Raw genomic sequence first — 19,659 nt, 5'->3', positions numbered from 1 at the left:
TTTTCAGCTGGGAAGTTCAACACGGATCGCTGCAGGTTCCCCCACTTTGCTGCGAGAAGTTAATCACAGCCCTTTGATTAAGTCTTCCTTTCAACTCTTTAATTGTCTGGCTGTGGCTTTTACCACCAGAGTCAAGCAAACCCTGACAGTTGCTCCACAGGCACGAGACAAATGTTGAACATGTTACACGAGAAAAGGTTAAGTGCAGACACAGCCAGTAATCAGGGCTCTTTGGAGGCTCTGCCAGAGCTGAATAAATCTGACAGCACCTCATTGCAAAGGGCAAGAATTTATTCTTGTCCAGGTTAAACGCTCTGCTCTTATCCCTTCTGTGGCTGGAACCTAAGAAAGGCTCTTTGTGTGCTGAAACAAACATTAAAGTGCCAACATACACAGAATGTATAAGGTGTCTGGGGATTGTTCTTCAGCAAAGAGTTCAACTTACTTTGGCTTCGGTCTCTCCCCTGTGAAGGGTGTACAAGTGATGGACGGCACTTTGTGAGGATGACCAAGGATGTGTCAGGATTTGGAAGACATGGAAATCGTGGCCTAAGGTGTCAGTAGTGACCAGCAACATCCCTGGGTAAAAAAAGAAAAGAAAAAAGAAATACAAAAGCACAAGAGATTAATCACTGCAAAAGAAGAGGCTTCCAATGTTTATCTAAAAAAGCAAGTGTGGCTTATATTTGGGTTTCTGGAAATAGAAGGAAACAGAGACAGAGAATTACTGAACTGAAAGGGATTCACCTCTTAAAAATGAATCAGAACTTCAACTGAAATCATATTCACAGTATTACTACTTAAGTATTAATATAGTATTACAACACAAATCTATAAAAGCCAACTGAAAAATCTGAATATTCTAACTAAATTTGAGACCTGTGTGACCAACATGAAGCATTAAAATGATGAATGTTGCAGCAAAACCCCAAAATGCTCCTCCCTGGGCAAGAGGACTCCAAGAAAGATTGATGTTTCCACAATAACAACTTTTTTGGAAGAAGAGACATTATCAAAACGCTGCCAAAACAATCCATACCAAACCAACCCTGAAGAAGCATCTTTATTACAAATGAAAGAAACTGTCTGATTTCCTGGTGAGAGGCAGCAAATCAGAGCTGAGAGCTTTCGAGTGAAATACTAAATTGGGTATTACCTTCATTGAAAACAGGTCACCGGTGGAGGTACTGAAATGACTCAATTAAAGATCAGAAGAATCACAGTGACTCGTATTTGTTACTTACCTTTTTCCTCACACGATGTGTCAGTCCATAACCCAGTTTTTAAACATATACAAACATATTTGAAGTCAATTTACCATAAAAAGCATGTTTTTATACAAAAAAATTAAGTATTTTTGCACATCTAAGACAAGTGGCAGAATGTAGAACTACAGTAACAAACTTCAGACTCATTTTTCAGTATAAAAGTGTCCATATTACCATGCTAATTAATGAAATACAGTAGGTTATCACCCAAGGTCATCCTCTGACATTTAATTAATGTCAAGTACACAGTCATTTTAGCAGTTTAATAGTGACATTCTAAATAACTTTCAAGGAACCCATTTATTAAAGGAATCCAAGAATTCTCACATAAATCTGTTGTGACAATTCTCCACATAAGCAAAACTGAAACCTTTTATCTTTTAGCAAGGGAACTTAATCTCCATGTTTTACATCACACCTATTTAGAGGATAAATCATTATCTCATTGCTGTCATAAAAAAGCATTTGCTGCCTTGGTTTATTTCCATGTGGCTCCATAATCCACCTTTCCCTCTGCTGCCCTCAGATACAGCCAGGACACACTGGAAAGCTCTCACACATCACACTGAGGTCCTGCCTTGTGACACTTGGAATTAAACTGGAATAAAATCCTCTTGTGTACTGAGCAGCAGAAACACACTCTCTTAGTAAAGATTAATTAACTTTTCTATTGGGCCACCATTCCATCACTGGATCAGCATCCTGAGTGATCACAGAATCACAGACTGTTCCGAGCTGGAAGGGACACACAAGGATCATCGACTCCAACACTCAAGTCAGTGGCCCACACAGGGGATTGAACCCATGACCTTGGCATTATTACAGCCAAGTTTTAACCAACTGAGCTATCTTAGGGTTCTCCCTCCTTGGCAATCCTGGAATCCCCTTCCCTTCAGCCCAGACAGAAACAGTTCAGTGGCCACGGCCTTGCCCAGTGTGAGCCTGCAGTGTCACTGAGCGCTTTGGGGCACATGGGAGGCACAGCCCAGAGCTGGTCCTCCCACCAGGGCAATATGGAGCCATGGGCACCAGGTGGGTGCAGGAACAGCCTCACACCTCGAGGCCATACCTTGAGTGTTGTGTTCAGTTCTGGGCCCCTCAGTTCAGGAAAGAGATTGAGGGGCTGGAGCGGGGTCAGAGAAGAGCAACAAGGCTGGAGACGGGACTGGAGCACAAGTGCTGTGGGGAGAGGCTGAGGGAGCTGGGGGTGTTCAGCCTGGAGAAGAGGAGGCTCAGAGGTGACCTCAGCACTGTCTGGAACTGCCTGAAGGGAAGTTCTGGCCAGGTGGGGGTTGGTCTCTTCTCCCAGGCACTCAGCAATAGGACAAGGGGGCACGATGGGCTCAAGCTCTGCCAGGGGAAATTGAAGTTGGAGAGCAGAAAAAACTTCTTTGCAGAGAGAGTGCTCAGGCATTGGAATGGGCTGCCCAGAGAGAGGGTGGATTCCCCATCCCTGGAGGTTTTTAACCTGAGCTTGGCCGTGGCACTGAGTGCCATGATCTGGTAAAGGGACTGGAGTTGGACCAAGGGTTGGACTTGATGATCTTTTCCAACCCAATCCATTCTATGATTCTGTGAATCAGGAGCCTGTGAAGCCAAACACGGCCTTTGAAGAGGGTGAGGCCCAGCAGCAGCACAGACAGAACCAGAGAGACCCAAACTGCACCCAGAGACAGCACTGCCTGCAGGTCTCCCCCAGGCTGCCCATGGGGCTGGCAGGGCTGGGGCAGTGTGAGGCCACCCAGGCTGCACACACCGCTCCTCCCATCACACACACACAGCCCCCCAGGCCTGACCTCAGCAGGATTCCCTCCAGCAGACATAGTTTTACTGCTCCCGGCTGTGCCGGCGATGGCGGGCGCTGGGAATGAAAGGGAGGCTGTTGTGGAGCTGAGAAAGCCGGCAGAGCACTGGGGTATTATGTTTGGGAGGGAAGGCATGTGAGCTGAGGTTGGGCTGGATGTTAATGTTGGCTTAACTGGCAATTTCCTTGATTTGTAGTGACTGTGTTGATAGGAAATACAGCTAAAGTCGCTCTGGTGCAAGGCAGCCAAGTCTTTAGTGTGGGATTATGCACACAATTTGCATTAATTCTGTTCTGCAACATCACAAACTCCACTTCCCTTGGAGTGAAGTGTGCGGTCCTCAATAACATACAGCATTTCCAGCGGAGAAAGCTGGAAGCAAACAGGGGTTTGTGTGCTGGAATTGGGCTGCCACTCTTACTGGAGCAAGGATATTCCAAAAGGTCTAATTCAACCCAGAAGAATTTATTTTCTCTATTCCTGTGTTTTTCTCTCCTCGCTTGTTAAGACAGCTTTACATAGAAGTGGAGTGTGCTGTGGGTCCCTCTGAGCTCTCCCTTATTCCTGGTGGAAAGGACCTTTGGAGAAGGAGAAGCTGGAGGAGATGAATCCATAAGGCTTCTCTCAACAGTGAGCAGACAGCCTGAGCAAACACAGACAGTTTTTTCGCCCCCAAAGCTCCAGAAGTCTTTTATAAATCCAGACACGGAGCTGGGTGCACCCAGAGACCCCAGCAGAGGTTCCTCATGGTATCCCACCCCATGGCACAGGGCAAGGAAGATCACAAAAAGCTTTGAACGAGCCAAAAGTCTGTCTGGGGCTGGGGACAAAAAGCTGCTGGTGAAAACACTGAAATTCCTCCCTGTGCTGTCCATCACATCCATCAGTGTTTGACCAACCAGGATCTCGTTTCCAGCGCTGGCAAGAACTGCAGGTACCACACGGGGTGGGGTTTCACCTCCCAGCCTCCCCCCAAACCACAGCCCCCTCCTGAAGCCCAGCAGGGCATGGCTCGAGTGCCCACCTGGGCCCAGCTAGCCCAGCCTGGGGGGCACGAGCCCCCTGAGCCCACAGTGGACCCTGATTGCTCACCCAGAGCATCCTGTGAAGGGGCTCATCTGTCCAGGCTCTGCTCAGCTCCAGACCATCCACACAGCCCTGGGTGCCAACTCATGGGCCTGGCCTGGGGGGTTTTTGGGTTTCATGTTTTTGGGGTTTGGTTTGTGTGGGTTTTTTCTGTCTTTGCTAACTTGAAGGAGTCCAGAGGTGAAAGAGAATACATTTGTGGGTGGAAAGGAATTGATTTAAAAATAGAAGGATGGGTGGTATCTGATTTGGCACTTTTTGCCTAATCTAAACTCCTGCTGCCTGTCCTGTTTGGAATAAATGCATTTTAGTAGATGAAGGCTGAGGGAAAACAGGCCCTTCACTTGTATTAGCAGCTCTTTTTCAGTAAGTTAAAGAAGGACCTTTCACACCCACATTTGCATTTGAAGTACAAACATATACTGGCAGAACTTGTATCAACACGGAGGTCCCAAGCACAACACCACAGATGGGAAAGAACGTGTATTTATAAAACAGCATTTTGAAATCTCTTCCTCACCCCTGTTATTCAAACAATAAATCACGGCTGTTTTACAACACTGGACTTGGGGTTTGCGGTGGTATTTTCCATCCCTCGCTGCTTCACACTGAAGAATCCCAGTTTTCCATTCTACCAGCTCAGCCATTTTGTCTCCATCTTCCTGCAGGAATACCCGATCCCAGCGGAGAAACACGGACTGCAATCCTGGTCCTTACCTCACTTTCACTTTCAAGTGCAGGAAACTTCAACTCAGCTTTCTAAGAGACCTTGTGACAGTTTTCCCAAGAAGTTGCTTGGACGGAAATATGGGTTAAAGCTGTTGTAAGTTCGGTCCAGAATGTTTTTTTCTTATGATGTACTTTATGGATGAATAATCAGAGATGAAAAGTGAATAATTCTTGAGGATTTCCTGCTTATTTTTCAGACTGGCAATAATCCCTGTTTAACAGATAACAGCTGAAATCCATTGGAAGTCTTGCATAGGCAGGACCAAGTGGAAATTTCTGTGTCAAACAGACATTATTTAGAGTGTATCTCACTGTAAAAATTCTGATTTTGCTTATCCACAGCACGAGGGTGCAGCCACATTAACTTAATGACTGTTTTGGTTGTATCAAATCCACACAGATTATTAAAATCCACATTTAAAGGAACAGATAGACATCCTAGATGGCAAAAGATTTAGGAACCTGTAAATCAGGACAGGTAAAACAAAGCTTTGCTACTTTTCCTGCATTCCGTTCAGGAAACAATAAGCTTCTTTCAGGGTAGTAACGTTTCAAAAATACAAGGAATATATGCATAAAAGGGAAAACTAGTACAGATGTAGACTGTGGGCTGAGAGCTATTTATGCAGTATCAGAAGACTAAACCAGACTCTGGCCTGGCCATAAACTGAGCCCACGCCCTAAATGAGGTGCCAAGCCACAAAATGCATTTGCGTCAACTGGGAATACAAGGAAAAGAAGGACTTCTAATTATAGGCGCTGGAAGCGGAAGCGCAGGGTGATTAGGGCTGGAGGCGCTGCCGGGTGTTTATCTGGGAGCTTCCTCCGGCCGGGCTGACACCGAGCCCCGAGCCCCGAGCCCTGTCCTGAGCCCTGAGCCCCGAGCCCTGTCCTGAGCCCTGAGCCCTGCCCTGAGCCCCGAGCCCTGTCCTGAGCCCTGAGCCCTGAGTCCCGAGCCCCGAGCCCTGTCCTGAGCCCTGAGCCCTGCCCTGAGCCCCGAGCCCTGTCCTGAGCCCTGAGTCCTGAGCCCCGAGCCCCGAGTCCCGAGCCCCGAGCCCTGTCCTGAGCCCTGAGCCCTGCCCTGAGCCCCGAGCCCTGTCCTGAGCCCTGAGCCCTGAGCCCCGAGCCCTGAGCCCCGAGCCCTGAGCCCCGAGCCCTGTCCTGAGCCCTGAGCCCTGAGCCCCGAGCCCTACGCCCCGAGCCCTGAGCCCTGTCCTGAGCCCTGAGCCCCGAGCCCTACGCCCCGAGCCCTGAGCCCTGTCCTGAGCCCTGAGCCCTACGCCCCGAGCCCTGTCCTGAGCCCTGAGCCCTATGCCCCGAGCCCTGAGCCCCGTCCTGCGCCTGTGGGCACATCAGGCACCCCGAGCTCTGTGCCAGGCACACACCCCGAGCTCTGCCGGGCACAAAGCTCACTGCAGCCCCTCCACAGCCTCCTTAGAACCTCCTTAACTGCAGAGCTGTGACTGCAGTGACTGGGGGAGCTGCACAGGGAGCTGTGGTGCTGTCACACCAAGGCTGGGCCTGATCCCCACATGGGCCACTCACTCCAGAGCTGGACTCACTGATCCATGTGGGCCCTTCCAATGTAAATTCTGTGATTTCGATTGCCCATTTTCAGAGGGCAGGAGGTTTTCCCACCTCCTATGCAATGTCATTCCATCCTTACTCACTGAAGGACTCCACATGCTCAGGCTGTGCTGCATTTCTGTTGCAAACCCCGAGGGTGGTGTTGGGAGAGCAGACACACACCTGCATGGAGGACACGGCATGGATAGACCTCAGTGAGGAATGCCACCCTTCCATGGACAGACCAGCACAGCCACTGCACAAACTCACTGTCTGCACCAGAAGTGATTGAAAGTATCACCTTCTCAGACTTTACACATGAACCCTGACACCACACACCACTGATAATATGCTTTGAAGGCTTCCGAATCAGAGGATGGAGCACTCAGAAGGACCATAAAGACTTCCAGCCACTCCTGATCCAGTCCCTTCCCACCTTCCACAGGCTCCTTGCACAGATTCCTGCTCCACTGCAGCTCCCTGACAAAGCAGTCACAGGTGTGTCTTGTGAAGGTGTGACAAGGTTTGTATGGTTTTATGAAGCATCTGACCCAACCTATGAACAGTCTTTTCCTTCCTTCCTTCCTTCCCTCCTTCCTTCCTTCCTTCCTTCCTTCCTTCCTTCCTTCCTTCCTTCCTTCCTTCCTTCCTTCCTTCCTTCCTTCCTTCCTTCCTTCCTTCCTTCCTTCCTTCCTTCCTTCCTTCCTTCCTTCCTTCCTTCCTTCCTTCCTTCCTTCCTTCCTTCCTTCCTTCCTTCCTTCCTTCCTTCCTTCCTTCCTTCCTTCCTTCCTTCCTTCCTTCCTTCCTTCCTCCCTCCCTCCCTCCCTCCCTCCCTCCCTCCCTCCCTCCCTCCCTCCCTCCCTCCCTCCCTCCCTCCCTTCCTTCCTTTCCTTCCTTTCCTTCCTTTCCTTCCTTTCCTCCCTTCTTTCTTTCCTTTTTCCCCACTCCTCTCCCAGGCTGATGCAAGTCAAAATACAGCCAAGCATCAGAGCTGATCAAGTCCTGGGAGACTCCAAGTGTAACTTGTGCTCCAGTTACAAAATCTGGTCTTAGAGAAACTCAACCAGATAAAGAAATCTTGATTTTAACAAAATTCGCCACAAAGGGAACACAAGTACACAAAGATATCCATTTAAAAATCCCAGTGAGTCAAAACAAAGAGAACAATAAAATATAATTTTGGGAATAAATAACTCCCTGTGACTGCACTCTGGAGACCTCGAGACACTGCAACACCCAGGACAAGGCAGTAATTCAAGGTGAAAAACAGAAGTCAAAATAAATAGAGAAATAAACAATTATTCTGTCATTAAATAATTACAGCTCATTTCCCTCTAGATGGGTGTTTTTCTGCCCACTTGCTCTGATCAATGGGAGAAACTTGTGCAGAGACGTTCCAATTTCAACCTCTCTAACTATGAACTCAGGGCCACCGTCATGTTTCAATACAGAACATTTAAATAATCAGAGCAGTTTCAGGTCTGTTAGAGGTGCAGTCAGGCATCCTAAGGGGGACACAGTTTAATCTGTTTTACTGCTGCCCCAACATTAATTTTCTCGTTATTAATGGGTGGAAAGTCTCATTTGTAGCCAAGGAAGCGTAATTATTTTAAATTTTCAGTGTGTTGCACTTCACAGCTCTCAGCTGCTAAACTGGCAGGAGCAACACTCCTGGAGAGCAGATCATTTATTTACCACATTTAAAAGAAAAAAAACCCCAGGTATTTATAAACCAGCACCATCTTTTAGCTGCTTATGAATTGAGAATCTTACCTGAAAACTTTCTCTCTTTGACATTAAAATTACCATAATGAAACAACCAAACTGAAGCACAAAAGTGAACTGAATTTGATGTGTCATTTACAGGTTCCAGCACTGGATAAGAACCAGGGATCCCATGGAATATTCTTCTCCAGAAGAATACTGCAAAACCCTGAGAGACAACCCCTTCCTTCAATGTTCTTAAAATTCACTTTCAATCCCTGCTGTTCCAAGTCTGAGGTTCTTACAGTCCATTTGCAACATCCCCTTCTTTTTAACCCCTCCTGATTCCCTGCATTGCAGTTGTACCCATAGCTTTGATTTCTCCTCCTTGCTTTCCATCCTGTTTGCAAACCTCCTTCCACCTCCTCTCCCTGGCACTGCTGGAATTCCACCACCATTCCTTCACAGTCTCCCTCTTCCCATTCCCTGAGGACTCATTTCTTCCTCTCCAAACCTGTTTCTTTGGAATCTTTCTTACCCCCTTGCCATTAACTCCAGGTCTTACATCCTCCACCTTTCCTGCCTCATGCAGAACCTCCTGGTCCAAAAACTCAGCCCATTCTCAACATGCTGTGTGAATTTACACTTCTCTATGCAATATATGTATATTATTAATATATTAATTGTATATATTGCAATGTATTTGCCTCATCTCATCCATTTAAAAGCTGGTGCTGCTTCCAAATTGAGTGTGGACTTTGCAGCAGCTACAGAAACGTTTTAATTACTGTATTTTCAGTTTGCTTTTAAGGGCTTGTACTGAAAAATATCAGGTCTATCACTGCCTCTAAAAGGGTGAGAAGCCAGGACAGAGTCCTGACACTGGAAAACACCTCTAAGCTGCATTTCAGTGTAGAGAAAAGCTTTTATTGAGAAACATTGTCCCAGGAGAAGACCACCAGGAAGCTTCTGTAACAAAATGTCCTTTTCACAGGCTCTGAAGCTCCTGACTTGCCTTAACAAATTGGCAGCTGAAGCACAAGCTCTGAAAAAACCACGTGGAGGATAATTCTCATCTTTCCTGGCTGCCCACAGCCACCTCCTGGGTTTGTTGTACATACGGCTCTTGGCAGTGCAGCCTTCCCTCCCCAGCCCCACTGAGGAACGAGGCACAAACCTTCCAAAAACAGGACTGAAGGGCTCAAACAGCCTTCAAAGAGACGTGCAAACTTCTCCCCTTCACTCACTCCCAAAGCAAATACAAGAGACATTTGCAGGGATGCTCCTGGAAACAGAGTAAGAGCAGAGCAGTGACAGCTCCAGGACAGCCTAAAGCCACAGCCCAGGCTGGATCAGCCAGTCCCAGCTCAACTGCACGAAGGCAGTCCTGGCACTGGGAGGTCCTGCAGCCCTGAATAAGCTGTACTATCAGTTCCTGAGCAGCCATGGCTTTCTGAAGGAACTCACACCAAAGGCTGTGCTGAATTCACCACAGCAGAGAGACAGAAGACATGGACATGTGGAGAGGAGCAGCAGTTCCACAGCTCCCGAACACCTCCTTGAGAACCCTGGCAGCACAGCACAGACCTCAGAAACCCTGGTGGAGACCAGGATGCTGTGGCCAGGTCAGGCTCTGCACTGACAATCACCACAGCACACCAGAGGAATAATTCCCACCCAGGCACCATTTCCCACTCCGCTGCCCTCAGCAGCTCAGCCCAAATTCCAGAATCACTCACTGTATGTCTGCACAGCCCCAGGGGCTCCCACAGAAAGTGGAACTCCAGAGGGAGAGCAGCACTGCAGCTCCCACTGACATGGACTCCACAGCAACAACGTCCTGGCACCCTCCAAAATCCAACTCAGAGCCTGAATGCTGAGACTCCTGAATTAAGGAGCATATCTAAAATTTAGGGCTGATTTCTCTACACGTTATTTCACCTATAAATTGTGAAAGTGAAATATATACACGTTTTCATGTTCCACTTATTCCCACACCCTTAAGGCCTCCTGACCACGGAGCACCACAGCAGTCAGGGTGAGGCTCCTGTAGCACCTTCTGTGCAGAGGGTGAGAGCAAAGATGAGTCTGTGGGTCCTGAGGAGGAGGTCTGGTTTATACAGTTTATCTTCAGAAGCTGCTCTGCCCTGTGTAAGGCTGTCCCACTCCCCCAGGAGAGCACAGGAACCCCAAGGAACAGGAGTTGTGCCCCCAGCACAGGGCTCTGAGCACCCCCAGGGAATGGGGCAGCCGCAGAACAAACATTCACTGCCTCCCCTTCCACAGGGGCTGGGAAGGACCTCGGCAACCCAGCAGTGAGAACTGCCTGGGAAAAGGCTCCCTGAGCTCAGCCAGAGGAGGGAATTTCTCTGCAGACTCCAACATCCCAACCACACCCCCTTCCAGCTCTGCCAGTTCCCAGTGCCACGTTCTGGGACAGCTCCTGCCACTGCCATGGGCAGGAATGGTCTTTCTCCCTCATGTTCTGAGGAATCCTCCACATGCCAAGCTGGCTGCACCTTGCCTGCTGCCCAAGGGAGGAGGTGTTACAACCACCCCAAAGGCAGAGATCCCTGGGAGGGAGGGAGGGAGGGCAGGACACACTCATGGAGCTCAGGCATTCCTGGGACATCTGTGGGGTCCCAGCAGGACAACAGGAGAGGCAGTGAGATAAAACAGAAAGGATGTGCCCCTTCCTCACCCCTGCAGGGAGGAGACACTCACGGGCCAAGGGCCCAGCCACTGACCAGGGGATGAAATGATGTCAGAGACAGGAAAATGAACATGACCTTCACTAAAACTCTCACCAACCACCTAAAATTTAAGCTCCAAACCCCATTTATCACCCATATCCCATCCAATGACCTTGCCAAAAATCACCATTAATGTGTGCCATGATCAGTAATTCTGGTGTACAGGAAATTGTTTTTAATTGAAGTAACTACAGTTGAATATAAAATATTCTCCTGGACATGAAAAGAAAAGAAACCAGCTGAGTTTGGTCATTAGTGTTGGGGACATCCAGACCTGGTGACAAAAATCTGATTAACTAAAAAGCAGTTCCTTGGGCAACAAACAGCCCAAAATTTTCCAATCACAAAATACATTATTTCCATCTAAAAACTTGACAGTATCGATATCTGGCTGTTTTCATTGGAAATAAATTGTGGAAAGAAAGTTGTGGTTTATTAGTTATGCCCTGACACACAATTCAAGTTGTTTTTCTCCCTCAGTGACTCCAGAACAGGCAGCTTTGGGTAAAACACACCCAGTTGTTGTGTCAAACCCAGTCCAATCAGCAACTCAAGTTAACCTAAAAAGAATATTCATCCTTGTGCTTCATATTTCTGTAAATCCTAAAAAAATCCCAATTTTATGACCCTAAACCACTCCAAATAAACAGAGTGCATGTGTCAGCTGCAACACTGACAGAGAACTCAGCAAGAAGTTCCATTTTTCCATCTCAAAAATTCTGTCCCACACAAGCCACGTTTTGTAGACAAAAGATATCAATGTAGGCAACAGATTTGAGCCTTGAAACAAAGATAAAGGTAGAGACAGAAATAAAAATGAGGGGGTTGGTTCTTTGCAGAGCTGCTGATAACATTTCCAAAGAGAGATGAGCAGCTGGTCCAGACTGAGAGGCTGAGGCTCCTGTTTCCTGTCCCTTTTACAGCCCAGCATCACTTACAGCCTTCATAAGAGGAGGGAAGAGAAAAGAAATTCTCCAAGTTCTGCCCCTGTGTCATCTGTGTGAAACCCTTGACCTCCCTGGCTTTCAAATTCCAAGTAATTCACTTTTACCTTCTTCAAAATACCAGTAAGAAATGTTAAGATATTAAAAATACATTTGTTCCACATTTAAATAAAAAGCTGAACTAAAAAAAAATCAATACTTTTAGCTCAGTGTTTATAAAATTTAATTGAGCTTGGTGTGGCTATAAAATTTTCTGTTTTCCAAAGGGTGGAGAGGAAACTTACAGTTTATCATGAAATTTGGGTAACAGAACTGGTAAATAAGGTAGAAATCTCTCTGTCTGGAACTGATTTCTGAAGCACTGATCTGATTTCCTTCCTCACAGACTCTTGTTTTTATTGTATTATCTATGGCTGTAGAGAACTTGCCCAAGTGTAGACAACAATGAATTTAGCAACTCATATTCAGCCTCAGCACAAATAAAACATCCACAATTTCCCTTTAAATGTGGTGAAGTAAAGACAATTGAAATAAAGACAACTGAAAGAAAGCTGCAGCCCAACAGACTTTACAATGACTCCTAAAAGCCCAAATACCAATTCCTGCAGCATGGAGAGATGTCTGTCATTTACACACAAGTTGTTTTAATTATCACAGTTCATAAAGGCCCTTCTACCTCCGAGCTGTCCAAAGGAAGGGAGGATAAAGATGCATTAGAGGCTCCTCCCTCTTCAAACTCAGAGCTTTAAGCACATCCAGTTTGCTGGAGAGCCAAGAGCAGCTTCCAGGCTGGGACTTGCAGAGGTCACAACTGGAGAAGCCGCAGCAGGGGCAGCTGCTCAGCCCGGCCTGGGGGGCTCCAGCCACACCCCCAGTGCTGCCATTCCAATATTTGGTTAATTCTGACCCCAGATCACAGCCAATAAACAGAGAGGCTGGGAGAGACTGGGAGACAAACTGGATGCAGCTGTTGGATGTTTCACAACCACCCCAGGAGTGGCCAAGGCTGGCTCTGCCCTCCCTCTCCAGGTACAGCTGGGGGGGTTGAACCCTCCCTCTCCAGGTACAGCTGGGGAGGTTGAACTCTCCCTCTCCAGGTACAGCTGAGGGGGTTGAACTCTCCCTCTCCAGGTGCAGGTGGGGGGGTTGAACTCTCTCTCTCCAGGTGCAGGTGGGGGGGTTGAACTCTCCCTCTCCAGGTGTAGGTGGGGGGGTTGAACTCTCCCTCTCCAGGTACACCTGGGGGGTTGAACTCTCCCTCTCCAGGTACAGCTGGGGGGGTTTGAACTTTCCCTCTCCAGGTACAGCTGGGGGGTTGAACTCTCCCTCTCCAGGTGCAGCTGGGGGGGTTGAACTCTCCCTCTCCAGGTACACCTGGGGGGGTTGAACTTTCCCTCTCCAGGTACACCTGGGGGGGTTGAACTTTCCCTCTCCAGGTACACCTGGGGGGTTGAACTCTCCCTCTCCAGGTACACCTGGGGGGGTTGAACTCTCCCTCTCCAGGTACACCTGGGGGGTTGAACTCTCCCTCTCCAGGTACACCTGGGGGGGTTGGACTCTCCCTCTCCAGGTACAGCTGGGGGGGGTTGAACTCTCCCTCTCCAGGTACACCTGGGGGGGTTGGACTCTCCCTCTCCAGGTACAGCTGGGGGGGTTGAACTCTGCCCCTGGGCTGGGGGAGGTTTTCCTGGGGGTTCCTCCCCAGGACACCCATGGACAGTGTTTGTGGCATGTCCCATCACTACCCTGACACAGAGTTCTGTGTGGATCTGCCAATCCTGTCTGTGTCTCCATCCAGAGCCCATCCCAACATCGCAGTGGGGTCCTGGCTTAGAAACATCCACAAAGGCACCACAGAATCCCCCACAAAGCTCCTTCCTGGGGGAAACAGGAACCTGCTGCTGCTCCACAGTTCCCAAATCTGACTCGTTAAGAACAAAAGGGTTATTTTTCTTAGCATGTCTTTATAAAAATTAATAAAACCACCTCTACAGAATGCACAGGATTACAAATAGTAATTGGAGAACCAGGAACCTGAACATCCCTGAGAGGAATCCAGCTAGAATCACAGAATTATAGAATGGATTGGGTTGGAAAAGACCTCCGAGATCATCAAGTCCAACCCTTGATCCAACCCTACTGTGATCACCAGCCCAGGGCACGGCGTGCCCTGGGCTGGTGATCACAGTAGGGTTGGATCAAGATGTGGTGGATTCTCACTCAGTGCCACATCCATAGAATCATAGAATGGATTGGGTTGGAAAAGACCTTCAAGATCATCAAGTCCAACCCTTGGTCCAACTCCAGTCCCTTTACCAGATCAGGGCAGAGGGAGCCACATCCTTTCAAAGCTGTAGTCACAAATAAAGAAGTGAGGATTCAACTTCAGGGTAGTAAGAAAGTCTGAATTTTCATTTTGCTTTGAAATACATTCCTTGAGAACTGAGGAAAATACAGATAAATATATTTTACAAAAAATTACAGCCCACTGGTGTGTTTTCCAAACGTGCACCATCCTCTTGCCCTGAGCTCTCAGGTTTGGTATGTGAGAAATAAAAAATAAGAAATAGCACCTCACAGCCCTCCAAAAGTGAGCACTGTTTCCTTCCTGTGCTTTTTATTTAAAAAGATAGAACAAATAACTGTTTATTTTAAATATGTGGAAATACAACTTCCAAATAATTTATACTGTTATATTGAAATAAAACCTCCCTTCCCCACCCTGCACACTCTCACAATCCCTGGCAGACTCTCCCAGCATGTTCAAAGCTTGGAGGCTTTGCTGTAAACATCTTCATTTCAGCAACACCCCCTGGGTACTCCTTCCTTTTGTGGGCTTCCAAAATTTACTCCAGGTCACCTCCACCCAGAGTTTATATAATGAGCTTTACATTCTGCACCACTCTAATCACCACATCACCCTGCAAAGTGGTTTGTCCCCCTAATTAATTATATAAATAAATATAAAATCTAAATATATAAAAATATATATAAATATTACAGCCATATAAAAGTTCAAAGCCTCCTAATGATAAATTCTCACATAATTTTTCTCTCACAGAGAAACACCTTAATAACCATGAAAATATTTACTTAATTTTTTTTATGGCTGCATTTTAATAATGGCAAAAATTCAACCATAATAAAGAGAGACCTGGGTGGCAATCCTGCTGTTTTATCTCATGGAACAGAAGGTTGGTCCTGGTTATAGAACTGGTACTGGTTGTACATGGGTTCAAGGAATGGTTTGGCTGGGAAGGGACCTCAAAGCCCATCCAGTGCCACCCCTGCTTTGCTTCCCTGAAATTTATGAAATAATAAAACCTGTCTTAAGGAGGCATTTAAATAATATCTACAAACCATTCTAATTTCAGCAGCTGTATTTTTTTCTCTTAATTAGCACTGCTCAGCTCCAGGTACTGCCCTTCTCCCAGAGCACAAAGACTGCTCTGGAATAGCTGATTCTCAGTTCAGTGCCCAGAGACCCATGAAAGATTCTCTCAAAAGCAAACCCAGCCAGATGAGAATACAGCTTTTTCTGTCACAACCCCCCAGTGAACACCCTGTGAGCTGCACAGACTGTTAAAGGGTTCTGACACAACAGATGGGGTGTCACAGTAACACCAACTGGTCAGTGCAAGTGAAAACATAAATGACAGACACGGAGTTTTATCCTCGGAAATGTGACTTCCCCCCTCATGATCTTTGTGGCGTTTGTTCCATACAGAAACTGTTCATGTAGCAAGAGGGGCTGTTGTTTCCCTGGGCACCACCCAAAACAAGCTTTGTCTACAGATAATGAATGTGTTAATTGCCAGGGTAATCAGGTTCATGAATCCCCAAGGTTTGTAGCTCTCTCTGCTGCCCACAGTCAGTGTTTCTGATGAGGAAGAGGCACTTTGGGGGAGTTTCTTAGAAGTATTTTCAGGTTAGAGTTGATTTCAGCCAGGAGGGAGGGCAGAACCACACAAACAAACAAGTAGTGGCAGGGGGAGTTACTGTAAAACCAGCCAGAGGATTTATTGTCCTGTTTATGGAGGAGAATAATTCAATCCCTGTGCTGATGCTCTGGATACCTGTGGACCACAACACCTGGTACCTGCCTGGCAGGACACAGTGGTGGCACAGTGTCACCCAGCACTGAGCAGGGCACAGTGTCACAGTGTCACAATGTCACAGTGTCACCCCCAGCACTGAGCAGGCACAGTGTCACAGTGTCACAATGTCCCAGTGTCACCCAGCGCTGAGCAGGGCACAGTGTCACAGTGTCACAATGTCACAGTGTCACCCCCAGCACTGAGCAGGGCACAGTGTCACAGTGTCACAATGTCACAGTGTCACCCAGCACTGAGCAGGGCACAGTGTCAGTGTCACAACGTCACAGTGTCACCCCCAGCACTGAGCAGGGCACAGTGTCACAGTGTCACAATGTCCCAGTGTCACCCCCAGCACTGAGCAGGGCACAGTGTCACAGTGTCACCCAGCACTGAGCAGGGCACAGTGTCAGTGTCACAATGTCCCAGTGTCACCCAGCGCTGAGCAGGGTACAGTGTCACAGTGTCACAGTGTCACAATGTCACAGTGTCACCCCCAGCACTGAGCAGGGCACAGTGTCAGTGTCACAATGTCCCAGTGTCACCCAGCACTGAGCAGGGCACAGTGTCACAGTATGACAATGTCCCAGTGTCACCCCCAGCATTGAGCAGGGCACAGTGTCACAGTGTCACAATGTCCCAGTGTCACCCAGCACTGAGCAGGGCACAGTGTCACAGTGTCACAATGTCACCCAGCACTGAGCAGGGCACATTGTCACCCCCAGCACTGAGCAGTGTCCCAGTGTCACTCCCAGGACTCAGCAGGGCACAGTGTCCCAGTGTCCCAGTGTCACCTCCAGCACTAAGCAGGGCACATTGCCACAGTGTCACCCCCAGCACTGAGCAGTGTCCCAGTGTCCCAGCTGCCACCCCTCTGGGCCCTGCCCTCCTCCCCAGCACTCCTTTCCCTCCCCAGGGCAGCCCCACTCACCGCTGGGGTTGAAGGCCATGCAGCAGATGGGCTTCTCATGGGCAGGGAAATGGGCCACGATGCCATCGCTGTCCGAGTCCTCGCTCAGCAGCACCTGCAGCAGGACAGAGAGCTCAGCAGGGCACCCAGCCCAGGGCAAACCCACCCACAGCAGGACAGGGAGCTCAGCAGGGCACCCAGCCCAGGGCAAACCCACCCACAGCAGGGCAGGGAGCTCAGCAGGGCACCCAGCCCAGGGCAAACCCACCCACAGCAGGGCAGGGAGCTCAGCAGGGCACCCAGCCCAGGGCAAACCCACCCACAGCAGGACAGGGAGCTCAGCAGGGCACCCAGCCCAGGGCAAACCCACCCACAGCAGGACAGGGAGCTCAGCAGGGCACCCAGCCCAGGGCAAACCCACCCACAGCAGGACAGGGAGCTCAGCAGGGCACCCAGCCCAGGGCAAACCCACCCACAGCAGGGCAGGGAGCTCAGCAGGGCACCCAGCCCAGGGCAAACCCACCCACAGCAGGGCAGGGAGCTCAGCAGGGCACCCAGCCCAGGGCAAACCCACCCACAGCAGGGCAGGGAGCTCAGCAGGGCACCCAGCCCAGGGCAAACCCACCCACAGCAGGGCAGGGAGCTCAGCAGGGCACCCAGCCCAGGGCAAACCCACCCACCCACCCACTCCCCGGGAGCTGCTCTGGGAGGTGTGCAGGGTGCTGAGCATTCACTGCATGTGTAACAGGATAGAACCCACAGAACAGGACACATTTAACAATGTAACACAATGCCCTGAAGTGTTTCAGATGCTCCGATAACCTGATCCCAACCAGCAAATATGCACTTCATACTGATTTCCTCTTTATCCTACTCAAATTGGACAAAATGGTCAATATTCCTGGTTTGCTCCATGATTTCCTCCTGCCTGCAGAGGAGCTCGTTCCAACAGCACTCTCAGTGCTGTGCAGGGAGACACATTGGCTGTGTCACTTCCCTGGGCTGGAGCAAGGGTTGTGCCCTCCCTGGATGTCCCAAAATGAGGGCCCTGTTGCTCCCAAATCCATGAGGGAACCCTCCTGCTCCTGCAGCTCCCCCAGCCCAGGAGCTCCCACCCCAGCAGGAGCATCACTGCCATTCCACTGAGTTGTTTAACCAGGGGATTTTCTGCAAGCAACAACAAAAGCCACATAATAGAAAGGAAAACAAGAGGTAGCACAGAGGTTTTTAAAGAAAAGGCAATATTTAATCCCTAAATAAACCAGAATTTTCGCTGGGAGGATTCAAAGTGCACATGGCAAGTGAGTGGAAAACCAGAGCAAAACCCCAAAGAAAGTGGGTTTGGTTTCCATCAGTCACACAGGTGGGAACAGCTTGGAGTGGAAGGATCTGGATTTCCAAAGGATGCAAGACATGCCAAGGACTGGGAGAGTGGATGGAAGCAGCTGCACTGGAAACAGCAGCTAAAAAGAATCTTCTGCATCTTGAAACTGCCCCAATGAACGTAAATTAACATCATTACAAAGGCTGCTAATTAAAATCCCTTAAAAAAACATGCTGGCATAAAATACCTCCTTGTGAACAAAAAAAAGGAATTAAAAGATAGAGGACAATTTTCACAAGAGAGGGAAGTTCAGTGGAAAATACCTGGAGTGAGATCTGGGTTGTGCAACGTTTTCTGGAGAAAAGGACAAAGGATGAACTTTTGGGGTTTTAAACAGAAGCCAATTTGAAGCTGATAAACCCCCTGGGCCAGTCTGACTGGGAGGACACCCAAAGGGCCATCCAAAAGGACACATATTCATGTCCAACTGCATGAAAAGCAAAGACACACTCAGATTTACAGAAAAGAACTAAAAATTGTGTGGCCAAAACATGTGCAAGAGCTGGGGGGGTATTTTATGCCTTGGTTACATCATCATCAAGACTAAAGCAAGCAAAGCAAAGAGAAAGATTTGTCACAAAAGGACTTTAAAAAGGGGGGTCTGTGGTGAGCAGAAACCACCTTCTTAATGAGACAGCACAAATTTCAAGTTCCCAGTGAAGGTTTTTAATACTTCCTATTCTGAGCAGATATCCAAATAACTGGGAGGTATTTCTGGGCTTCAAAAAGAGGGCTCATCTTGCAGTGCTTGGAGCAGTCACTGCTCAGCTGCCCTGGCACCACCACACACACAATGAGGGGGTTGCTTTCCCCTGTCAGCATTTCGTGCCTCTGCCACAACCACCAGAGCAGAGGGGCTGGAGATCTTCCCAAGGGCTCCTCCAAGCCAAGCCTGGGCTGCCTCAGCCCACAGGAACTGCTCTCAGGCAGCAGCTCCCACGTGCAGGGAGCTTGGGCTCAGCCTGAACACTCTGCTGCAGTTAAAGGATAAAGTAACACCACAGAAAAACTTTTTATTTTCCCCCAGCTCTGCTCTGATAAATGAAAATATTTCATCTAGAAATTTGTGGGCATCAACAGCATCTAAATCGTTGCTAAAACCAGTTTTTTAAGTGCTGTGAACTGGATTAATTCAACTTTTTATAATAAAAAATAAAAATGGTGAGTGCACTGCTGTTCTCACCCCCTGCAACACAACCCCCTGTGCAGGGGACACTCTCATGGCAAGGTGATACTTAAATAATTCTCCTCCTGCAATATGATACAAAGCAAAGACATCACAACATTAAAAACTGTCAAAATACCTTGGTTGTAACACTCAGAGAACACAACAAAGCCCAAATCTGTATCTGTCTGGGATGCTGATTCTGGGTTTTATTGGGTTTTTTTCAATCACTGCTTAAAATCCTCCTCCTG

At 48.4% G+C, this 19,659-nt stretch overlaps 1 protein-coding gene across 7 annotated transcripts in view; it reads right to left on the bottom strand.

Moving 5' to 3' along the window:
• BCAS3 (BCAS3 microtubule associated cell migration factor) overlaps positions 1–19,659 on the bottom strand; it is a 341,997-nt gene that overhangs the window by 250,814 nt on the left and 71,524 nt on the right. For all 7 annotated transcript variants that reach the window (XR_011699536.1, XM_071575029.1, XM_071575030.1 and 4 more), the window contains exons 13-14: positions 16,881–16,974; positions 446–579 (exon numbers count right to left, since the gene is read on the bottom strand). Coding sequence is in view for 6 of the 7 variants with exons in the window: in XM_071575029.1 (XP_071431130.1) it covers positions 446–579; positions 16,881–16,974 (228 nt within the window). In the remaining variant the exon portion in view is untranslated. The remainder of the gene's footprint in view (positions 1–445; positions 580–16,880; positions 16,975–19,659) is intronic.

This window comes from Pithys albifrons, chromosome 21, assembly GCF_047495875.1.
Source record: "Pithys albifrons albifrons isolate INPA30051 chromosome 21, PitAlb_v1, whole genome shotgun sequence".
Taxonomy (NCBI): domain Eukaryota; kingdom Metazoa; phylum Chordata; class Aves; order Passeriformes; family Thamnophilidae; genus Pithys; species Pithys albifrons.
This window is presented reverse-complemented; position numbering and strand designations above follow the sequence as displayed.